This window comes from Pseudomyrmex gracilis, unplaced genomic scaffold (assembly GCF_002006095.1).
Source record: "Pseudomyrmex gracilis isolate BER0280 unplaced genomic scaffold, ASM200609v1 scaffold_13, whole genome shotgun sequence".
In the NCBI taxonomy this organism is placed as follows: Eukaryota; Metazoa; Arthropoda; class Insecta; order Hymenoptera; family Formicidae; genus Pseudomyrmex; species Pseudomyrmex gracilis.
In genome coordinates this window covers 212,856-223,763 of record NW_018020597.1, presented here as the reverse complement: position 1 = coordinate 223,763, position 10,908 = coordinate 212,856, and the positions used below count along the sequence as shown (strand labels likewise).

At 38.7% G+C, this 10,908-nt stretch overlaps 3 protein-coding genes across 3 annotated transcripts; all 3 read right to left on the bottom strand.

The window, feature by feature from the left end:
• Positions 1-282: 282 nt before the first annotated feature.
• On the bottom strand, positions 283-3,666 carry LOC109863834 (glyceraldehyde-3-phosphate dehydrogenase-like). Its single transcript, XM_020444434.1, has 5 exons — positions 3,578-3,666; positions 1,723-1,822; positions 1,401-1,640; positions 1,061-1,315; positions 283-976 (listed from the first exon to the last, which is right to left on the bottom strand). Exons 2-5 carry the CDS (start codon positions 1,798-1,800, stop codon positions 548-550), a joined length of 1,002 nt encoding a protein of 333 aa, XP_020300023.1. The 5' UTR covers positions 1,801-1,822; positions 3,578-3,666; the 3' UTR covers positions 283-547.
• A 421-nt stretch (positions 3,667-4,087) lies between these two features.
• On the bottom strand, positions 4,088-6,334 carry LOC109863794 (glyceraldehyde-3-phosphate dehydrogenase-like). The gene is made up of 7 exons (XM_020444355.1): positions 6,163-6,334; positions 5,939-6,062; positions 5,731-5,846; positions 5,302-5,559; positions 4,998-5,173; positions 4,505-4,699; positions 4,088-4,320 (listed from the first exon to the last, which is right to left on the bottom strand). The coding sequence occupies exons 1-7, from the start codon at positions 6,238-6,240 to the stop codon at positions 4,200-4,202; spliced, it is 1,068 nt and encodes a 355-aa protein (XP_020299944.1). The 5' UTR covers positions 6,241-6,334; the 3' UTR covers positions 4,088-4,199.
• A 153-nt stretch (positions 6,335-6,487) lies between these two features.
• LOC109863800 (probable hydroxyacid-oxoacid transhydrogenase, mitochondrial) lies at positions 6,488-9,642 on the bottom strand. The gene is made up of 8 exons (XM_020444365.1): positions 9,443-9,642; positions 8,849-8,957; positions 8,191-8,454; positions 7,842-8,074; positions 7,514-7,747; positions 7,178-7,340; positions 6,815-7,096; positions 6,488-6,663 (listed from the first exon to the last, which is right to left on the bottom strand). The coding sequence occupies exons 1-8, from the start codon at positions 9,493-9,495 to the stop codon at positions 6,580-6,582; spliced, it is 1,422 nt and encodes a 473-aa protein (XP_020299954.1). The 5' UTR covers positions 9,496-9,642; the 3' UTR covers positions 6,488-6,579.
• Positions 9,643-10,908: the final 1,266 nt, after the last annotated feature.

Below are 10,908 nucleotides of genomic sequence, written 5' to 3'. Positions count from 1 at the left end.
CGACATTATTCTTCATCTCAAATGAATAAATTAGCGTTCAGTGATAATTAATAAAAATTCACGACTTAATGAATGCAATCCTATATTGTCATATTTTTCTTCTACTGTGGTTTTTAACGCAGCATAAACTTCATAGATTCTGCATAACATTCTGTCGTACTATTTTATTTTGGCTTCTATATGTACGGTTTGTTATAATTTTGACAAATATTAAAATGTACATGTACGCAGGAAATTTTTAAAATACCGATGTGTATACTCTATAAATATATATTCTATATATATCTATAGAACCTGGATTTTTATTTTGTATAATTTTCAATCAGCGACGAAAAGACACACCGCTTTCTACAATTGTGTGCGAGAAAGCTACATACTTCGCTTTACTCCATACACGTCTCCGCTACAAATTAGTAAATAACTTTCGTTCAATACGAACGTGTTTATTACAGCAGTTTCTTACAGTGATATGATACATGTAGTAATTGTTTCGCGCCGATCGGAACTAGGAGAATACGGAGGAATAATTGATTTGGAAAAAAAATATTTAGTTGTCTTTGCTCTGCATGAACTTGATCAAGTCGATGACTCGGCTGGAATAACCGAATTCGTTGTCGTACCACGAAATCAGTTTCACAAAGTTGTCATTTAGAGGTATACCAGCCTTGGCGTCAAAGATGCTGGAGTGGTTGTCACCGATAAAATCGGATGAGACCACGTCGTCTTCGGTGTAAGCTAAAATACCCTTCAGAGGACCCTCAGAAGCCTCCTTTACCTTGGCTTTGATAGCGTCGTAGGTGGCCGGTTTGGCGAGTCGAACTGTCAAGTCGACCACGGATACGTTGTGCACGGGTACGCGGAAGGCCATACCAGTAAGTTTTCCGTTAAGGGCCGGAATGACTTTGCCCACTGCTTTAGCAGCACCAGTTGCCGCAGGAATTATGTTCTGTCCTGCACCGCGACCATCTCGCCACAGCTGTTACCAGAAGATTGTAATGAATTATTACGTGCGATCACTTTTTAACATTTTCTACTAAGTAGCCATTTGTATATCACATACTTTGCCAGAAGGTCCGTCAACGGTCTTCTGAGTGGCCGTGATTGCGTGCACGGTCGTCATGAGACCCTCAATAATCTCGAAGTTGTCGTGGATCACTTTAGCGAGGGGAGCCAGGCAGTTGGTCGTGCAAGAGGCGTTGGACACTATTTTCTGACTCGAATCATACGAATCCAAGTTCACACCGACAACGTACATCGGTGCATCGGCCGACGGAGCGGAAATGATGACTTTCTTGGCACCGCCTTCTATGTGAGCCTACCAATAACATATAACAAAAGAAATTTAATAATCCAAGATATCAGTAAGATCGTTTTCAAAAGTGATTCTGGACTTTACGTACAGACGCCTTCTCGATGGTCGTGAACACACCGGTGGATTCCACAACGTACTCGGCGCCTGCCTTCGCCCACGGAATCGCCTTCGGGTCACGTTCACTGAAGACGGTGATCTTGTTTCCGTTGACAACAAGGTGACCATCCTCGGCCTTGACCTCACCCTTGAATTTGCCATGGGTGGAATCATACTTGAACATGTAGACCATGTAATCGAGACCGATGAAGGGATCATTGACGGCCACGACCTGATCAACGAAAAGACCTCAGATTAGCAAGATGATGATTGATTTGTGTCGCTACTTTGCAATTCGCAACATACAAACGTACCTGACCACCGCGCTCCAGAGAAGCCCTCAATACGAGACGGCCAATACGACCAAATCCGTTAATTCCGATCTTGCTCATGTCGTCGTTTTCTTGATTGCAACTAAAAAATCGACATGTACAAGTGTTACAAGATACTGCGTAATGGCCGTGTATTTTCCGCGCGAATGCACTCAGCGAAATCGGCGCGGTTACGTGGAACAGGTAAGAGATGAATTTCATTGCATATGGGAGTGCTTCGTTAATTGATACTAGGTTAGAGTGGAGCGAACGATTTACGGCAAATGCGAATCATTATACATATCCTCGCTATTCTCGGAATATTAATTGCTCTGCAATTCAAGAACATCGGCAAATATTGCATATTCGTGTGTATTAAAATTAATATCTTTCACATTCTACTGTTATGTCACAAACGCGCTGAAAATTAACTAACTGTGCGTCTGTCACATTGTTTTATTAATTATACGCACTGTACACAGAATGTTTTACAAGATTAGTGTCAAATTCACGTCGAAATTTGTAGTGCTATCAGTAAAAGTGACAACTGCATTGATAAATTAGACTTTTTTCTCTCTCTCTCTCTCTGTTGACACTTGCTGTTAAAAATTATAATTGACTTATAAATGTAACAGAGTTATCAGAGCGTTCGGAATCGCTTACGTAATTTCGGATGTGACAAGATTGTTCAATGTTATTTAGTTCTCGAATGAGAATATCTTCCGAATCTTAAAGCAAACCGCGGTTAGTAACGTCTTGGCACATCTCTCGAAACGTTGGATTAGACGAGTCTTGGAGGTCAAGCAAGGTTAAAGGGGATGCGCTTTTAGGCCTTCAACATTCCAGGTGTCCTCGAAGGACAATTGTAATCTCGCATGCGTGAGATTATCGGACACTGTCTGACGAACTAATATATTTAAAACACACGTAAATGCCGGCGCATCCATACAAATCGCACTTCGGATCTGACGTAACTGAGTACCTTGTTTCGGACATTTACTTTTGTCGAGTAAAAAGAATATAAGTTTTTACGCGAGACTAAAAAATTGTTTCGACTATGATTGACGACATGTATTTACGTGTACCAATAGAAAATCGTAATTTTCTATAAATACAGTTTTATAAATACAAATTGATTAAATCCTTGACACACTAAAGAGCAACTACTGCAATTTTGTTCTAAAATTAAAAAAAAAAAAAATAATTGCCACATAGTCTCTTCACGTACATCGGTATAAAAATACTAAAATTCAAATTAAAATGTCAATTTTATTCAACATTTTATAAACATTTATAATTACTACTACATAGATGATTACAATAAAAAATGTTATGTGATTATACCAATCTTATCGAAATGACATCATACATTTTGAATATATATGAAACCGAAATTTGCTATTAATAGTCGCATAATTGTTGTGCAACAATATTGATCGCGTGAGAAACCGTTAACGATCGTCATCCATTCAAAAAAAGACTCCATTTCGGAGTATGTGCAAAATGTTGCAATCAAGCGTCATCACTTGAGCGTGTCTAACAGCCCGAATTCGTAACATTATTCGGAATATGCGTTTGTGCCGGTCGACACGTCGCGTTTTTCTCGAAGGTTCTCCCGCAGGAACTCGAACAAAACCAATCGTTCACCTCCTCCCGGAATCGTCCGACCGACAACGTCACGAGAATGGCCGGTGTCTCGCGTACGCCGAAATGGAAGACGCGAATTAACACGATACGTACAGTCAACGACGTTGAGGAAAAATGAAATATCTCCTGACCGACGAACGATTCAATCGAGATGAACAATTCGGGAGTGATGACAGAAAATCACATGATAAATTAAAATCTGCCTACTCACCCACGTAAAAAAACGAGATCCGTTCACTGCGGCTACTGACAAAGTAGTGTCATTTGAAGGGCACGAGCCGATAATATAAACGGCGCACGCTTGCGCCGTGTAACCGTCTCGCGCAAATCACGCTTCGCGCATCGTCGTCGTCAGTCGTCGTCGCTCGTGGTCACGTGACATCGCGCTCGATGTCTAAGTGTTCCGCGCGCGCGAAAGTGCAAAAGTTTCATCGTCAACGTGGCGAGAGAAAAGTTGCAGATTTGTTTTCGTCAATTTTCCGCGGATTAGTGATCTTCGAACTGGATTGACGCAGGTATTCGTTGAAAATATATTTTCACAGACATTATATTCGCGTATCGTTGCCGTGCGACGAACCAATTAATGAACTGTAGACAATTCGCGACGGTGTAAAGTTAACTAACCCTATCGCACAGACGTGCGATTAGAGAAACTAATCTCGGTGTGAAAAGCATATATTGTATAAAAATTTGTAATCATCGGACAAATTGCAATCAATCGTATTTAGCGGATTCGTTTATTGTTTGCATTTCATACTTATTTCTCATTATCACAATTGAGCGTGAGATACTTTCAATACACAGTTTTTGAGTATTTCAATCTTTCGCGATCGCTAGTTGTCATCGTGAAAGAGAATTTGTCCGGAGCTCGCAGTAAGTTGACCGGTATCAGCTTTGTGCATGTATAGAATCAGATCAACTACACGGTAAGCGTAACCGTATTCGTTGTCATACCTGCGAAAAGATCGAATTTATGTATCGGGTTGTAAAATTTTGCAACCAAATTGAACACAATTAAAATTATATCACAAATACAAATTACTTATTAAATTATTATTTAAATTACATATTGAGAATTATGAACAAACTTTTATGATGACATTAATTTTACGCATGATGACATATGTGACGTTATTACCAAGCGACGATCTTGATGAAAGTGCTGGTCTGGGGAATGCCCGCTTTAGCGTCGAACACGCAAGAATAGGTAGTGTGATTGAAATCCGACGACACGCAATCGTCCTCCGTGTATCCCAGCACGTCTTTCAGTTGTCCCTCAGACGCTTCCTTCATCGCCTCTTTCACCTCGTCGTACGTCGTCGGTTTATTGACTCTAAAATAACATCGAAAAAAACGCGCCGACAAAACGTCCGATTATAATTTTGCTCATTACGCGCGCAACTTTGTTGCTAATTAAAATTTAAAAATATATACAAGTTTTATACGATATATGTCTATTTATTTTTCTTTTTCAAAAAGATTTTCTAAATTGTTTTGTGTAAAATCTAATTTATCTTTTTATATATATTACGTAATCGAAACGCTATTGCGAGCATGTCGTTGCTTGGAATCAGTATATGTGAGTTGTGTTCGGTGAACTCTCTCGCGGCGAATCCGTATCCGCCAATTACCTGAACGTCATGTCGCATAATGAAACGTTAGGGATCGGCACCCTAAACGCTATGGCTGAGATCTTGCCCTTGAGCTCGGGGATAATCTTGGCTAATGACTTGGCAGCGCCGGTTGCGGTCGGTATGATATTCTGGAGAGCGCCTCTACCGTCTCTCCACAGCGTGGTAGGCCGTAGCTGCGGCCACAAAATAATTTATACAAAATTTACGATCGTATTTTATATACAGTGACACACGAAAAATATTATGATTTATAACCTATGGCGGATAAAAAAAAATCGATATACAGTTAAAGTTGAATAACCTTTTCCACCGGACCGTCCAAAGTATTTTGAGAGGCCGTCATCGCGTGTATGCTGGTTATCATTGCCTCGAGAACCTCGAAATTGTCGTGCATGATTTTAACGATCGGAGCCGCGCAGTTGGTGGTGCAGGACGTGGCGGACACGACCACGTCCTTCTTCGAATTGTAACACGTGTGATTGGTTCCGAACACGAGCATCGGTGCGTCGATCGACGGCGCGGTGATAACGACTTTTTTCGCGCCGCCATCGATGTGCAGCTGCAAATTACACACGTGATCTATTGAAATTTAATGTTGCGATCTCTGATAATTGATTTCTTTATGTTTCAGATTTTCTGACGACTCGACGGGGGGTTTTTTGACAATCTGAGCCATGGATTCCGTCGCTACTGGTGAGTAACAAAGAAAAAAACTGAATCGTAATCTTACGCTTGCTTTCTCTACGGTTGTAAACGCTCCACTAGCTTCTATAACGTATGTCACTCCCATTTCCTTCCATCGTATTTTCCAAGGTTGTTTCTCTTGCGATGTGGCAATTTTTGTCTCTCGTTGAACAAGATAAAATTTATTCGAAAATTTGTTTTTAGTTTAATTATTTTGCAATAAATTACGGGAAAAATACATTATTTATATTTACCACCGCTGATAATATATTCGTTATTGCAGTCGAAGTGCAAAGGATGTAGTCCGTGAGTAGAGTCGTGTTTGAAAAGGTACAGCATATATTCGGTAGTTAGAAACGGATCGTTAATTAATTTCACCTGTGCACAAAAGCGTTATTTGTGTACAATTGGCATTTATGCGGTTTTCAATCGGGATATTATCTTAGTTGTATATTGTATTCTAATAATCAAAACTTACCTCAATGTGTCTTTCGAGACAAACGCGAAGACACATCCTCCCAATTCTTCCAAAACCATTGATTCCAATAACTACCATGACTTAATTGCGATACGTATTAATAAAAATTAAGAAAACATTAAATAACATTATCCTTGTGACGTTTTTTTTTGTCACAATGTTGGAACGCGCATACGAGGAATAAATAGTGCGAAGCTTATTACGAAATTGCACGCGAGAGAGAGAGAGAGAGAAGTTGCATGCGCATGATTTTGTTATTTCCGCAAAATACGTCAAACAACGTAAAGATTAAAAGGCCGAGTCAGAAATGAACAAATCTAGCACGTAACAATAAAAAAATAACATCTTTATTTATCAGTTTTTGGCATATGTACATACAATTATCAAAATATTGGATTTTTTGTTATGCAACGATTATCAGTAAATGGTAAATGAATTTTCGAACAATTGCGCGAGATCCTCTTCGGACTGGTCACGTGGCGCTAATTTCGTGATGCGATGCTGCAAGCAAAAGAAATAAAAAACTTATATTATAAATTGGCAAAATTAGAAAACATATATAACGTATTAGTCGTTACATTGCTGTTTTTCTCGCTCGACATAAAATATCAGAAACTTATTGATCGCTTATATATAACGCGCTTTGTCTCACCTGAGGCAAAGTTCCCTGAACCAAAGTAGGAATGTCTCCTTTCTCGAAGCCGAGTTCCGTCAAACCGTTTTCGACCTTCATGACGCGCATGTACTCCTTCACCGTGTCGGCCAGAATTCTGCCCGCGTCCTCTCGTTTCGCGTTTTTGATATCCGCGCCGAGTAACTCCGCAGCTTCCAAGTGTCTTTCCGGACACGCGCCTCCGATAAACGAAAACACAGCCGGCGCCGATATTACCACAGACAAACCGTGAGGAATTATCGGGTGATCTTTGCTGTATCCCTTATTAAATAACACATCGATTCTGTGAAAGTGCGTGTGGAAATAAAAAAGCGGGTGTGAATATTTCTTTAAATTTTGTACCTTCGGCTGAAAAGTTCGAACGTTTCCGCTGATGGAATACGAGAGTCCGTGACAGAGATGTACGCCCGCGTTACCGAAACCAACGCCCGCCATTGTGCTCGCCAAATGCATGTGGCTTCTCGCCTCCAGATCGTCCTGATTGTAAACCGCCCGTTTGAAGTATCTGTTACGACAAATCACAAGCGAGACGACGTCAAATGACGGGATATTCTTCAACCAGCTTGAACGAGTCACAATTGCTGATTTTTTTTCAATTTTCAACTCGGAGCAAATGAATATATAGATGCCAGACGTTAGGGCACTTCGCATATAAAGAGTAACAGGTCGTTTTATTACTTGCGCATAACTTGCAGAGCGTATCTCGCCCAGACATCGCTGACGGGATTGCTACCTTGATAAGCCGGTCTCAGAATCGGATTTGTCGGGCACGGCGTTCGTTCGGTGTAGGGTATCGCGGTGAACGATTCCAAAGCGTGACAGAGCACATCGAAACCGGAATAAGCGCACACTCGCTCCGGTAAAGTCAGAGTGTGCTGGGGATCGATGATTCCCAATGTCGGGCGCAGAGCTCTGCGAGAATATAAGAGTATTAGTTCGATTTATGTTATCGTCTTCGTGCATATTCGATGAGGATCTAACGCACGATGCGATTAATTTCATGTACCTATTTGCGATTCCCGTTTTGGCTTTTAACGGTCTGTAGTCGAAAATGGATACACCGGTTGTCTCGGAACCGGTGCCGGAAGTGGTCGGAACGGCGACGAGCGGCTTCAGAGGAACTCGAATCGGTTTTCCCTTTCCGATCGGCGCGTTCACGTAATCCAAGAAATCGGCGTCCGGATCGCAACTGTACAAATTCGCCGCCTTGCAGGTGTCCATCACGGAACCACCGCCGACCTGTTTTTTTTTGACAAAATTCGTACATTTTTTTATTACGAGCACTTTTTATTTCTTTATGTTTTATTTGTATCAGCGAGTCGGTAGAATTTCGATGTATATTTTTGCACACATACCGCTATAAAAGCGTCAAAGTTTCCACGCTTTGCAAACGCGATCGAGTCCTGCAAACTCTGCTCAGTCGGTTCCACGCGTACTTTATCGTAAATCTCGAATTGTACGCCGTACTTGGAAAGACTGTCAATGGCGGTTTTTACGGGAGCTAAATTCGCCAAATTGGAATCGGTCATCAGACACGTTTTCTTCGCTCCCAAATTTTGCATGTCCATTCCCAATTCTCTCGTCACTCCCACTCCGTAACGCACCGTGGAACAAGCCATCTAAAATTTCAAAAAAAAAAAAAAAAAAACTAACGTTCAATAAGCGAACACTACAGATTGCTGTTACTTCTTATATTTCAATAACGTCAAATTTGTGTTTTAATAGTACAGCGAGAAGTGTAAAAAAATTAAACAAGTTTTTATAACAGAATTACGTTATTCATATTACTTGCGTAATCGCGCACTCTTGACTATATCTGTTGTCACAGATAATCAGAAATTCAAAAAAGCAAAAATAAACACAGTTGTTTCAAAAATAATTCTTATCTAAAGAGAATTCAGCTCGCGGAAGACCTTTGATTTGATAAGCACATGATCTACAATCGACGTATTATCGTACATGAGATTCTTGGTTGATTTTTTTTGTGTGAAAAACAATTTTCTGATATTTTACCTCAAATGCATACTCTTTGTTTAGTGTGACATTTGCCGCGGTACTTCGAGCTTTTCCGTGCTCGTGTACACCGATAACTCCTGGATTTCCGTGAGCCGGACACCTGCATCTGAAATGCGAGTGAAAAGTACAGAATTGTGCGAAATTCTCTCGTACTTGTTATCGAAGAAATTTTATAAAACAAAAACAAATATCGTTGTATCTATCTTGAATTTTTATAGACTGTTTTAATGCACGTCCAAGTTTCTTTTAACAGATTGTCGTCAATATCGCGTTATATATTCTTTTTCTTCGTGTCTTTTTATATTTATTTACATAAGACTTCAAAAGATGGAAAAATTAATGTCATCATTTTATCAAAATACTTTTTCTCTATAGTTTTATCGAAAGACAATACGATTTCATCTCGATTATCGTACTTGTGGCTAATCATGTCAGCAGATAACTAGAATACACTCGATGCGTTCTGATTAAATTATTATCCATGACGTTACATGCGATGCAACGATCGTCTAGTCTATTTCATGACGTCGATAGTTTTATTTCTGCTTATTGTACAGAAACATTTTGAAGATGATTTCAGCTTTTACTTACGATTGAGATGAAATAACTTGGAGGAGGTCGATAACCCGTCGTCTCGGTAGCATCTCTTGCGCGCAATTAAATTTTGATTAAATGCGACACAATATCGTGCAACGAATTATAGCGCACGTCTTTCGACGGAAAATATTACGAAGCTACGTTCTACACGAACTTCTCGTGCCTCTCTCTCGACTTATTATCACGGCCAGTTCCATATTCCCCCTCTTTTTTCCTACAGCATGTTACGACTTGGTTGATGAGATGTCTCTGTCACATGTGGTCGTACATATATGTGAGCAGTGCTGTACCAATAAAATTTTATCAAGTTGCTTTTGTGATACTATCTTTAATTTTTTTTTATCAGATAGAGAAAATATTCAAAGATTGCTGCGATTTGCTTTGGTTTCTAATGTCGGATTTAGATGTTGATTGTATAGTACTTACTTAAGATTTATAGTCTCGTGATTTTTTGATCTAAATTTATTTAATTTAAGAATATTCAAGTAAATACGATTCAAATGATATTTTACGGAATATATATATTTATATTTATTTCAAAACTGTATTGTGTAAGTAGACGATTATATTTTATAGTAGTTTTTATACATATTATAATAAAAAACTGCTTATTAAATATCTATCACTAATGTTTACTTCGCATGTGTTGCGACATAGAACCGCTACTGATATACGTCAATGACTTTAGTCTTCTGATCTGATCTTGATTGGCTGTATACTTGTTTTGCACAAGTACATCAATTCTTTGTATTAAAATAGCCGAACAAAACAGTTTCGAACTCATTTAATTCTATATCAGTTTTTTATCACTGTAAACATACTCGTTACATAGAATTTGTTTTGATGTCGAAAGTGACGATGACGCAGAATGTCGATTGAATAATGATTTTTCTCTATTAGCAAAAATTTCTAATCATCACTGTTTCTGCATCCTTCTAAGAAATTCTCTCTATCTTATTTAAGTAACATACTTAAATTAATAAACAAAACAGGGAATAAAAACAAAGTTTGAGCGTATGTGTGTACATATACTTAAAATTTTATTAAAATATTTACAGCAATACAATATGTAATTGTATAACTTGCGCAGCAATATGATAAGTTATACTCAATATCAGCAATATTAGTTTTGTACGTAAATGTTCGAATATTTTCGAAAAAAATATTTTCAGCATAAGTATGTCAACGAACTATCGTACGTAAGTCTTCCATTTGTGTACCTATCCCTAAAATACCAAGTGCCCAATTTCCAAATTTAATATATATATATCATCGATAAAAGTTATATTTTTATTTTTTTAACGTGATTATATATAAAAAAATATATACTTCTTCATAAGTATATATGTCATATATTTTATTTCTTGTTCTAATTTCTCTTAAAGTAGGCTTCTGTCGAAATTATAAATAATACGTAATTTTGTTCTGGAATTTTTTCAAATTGCATCCTCTTTTTTCTA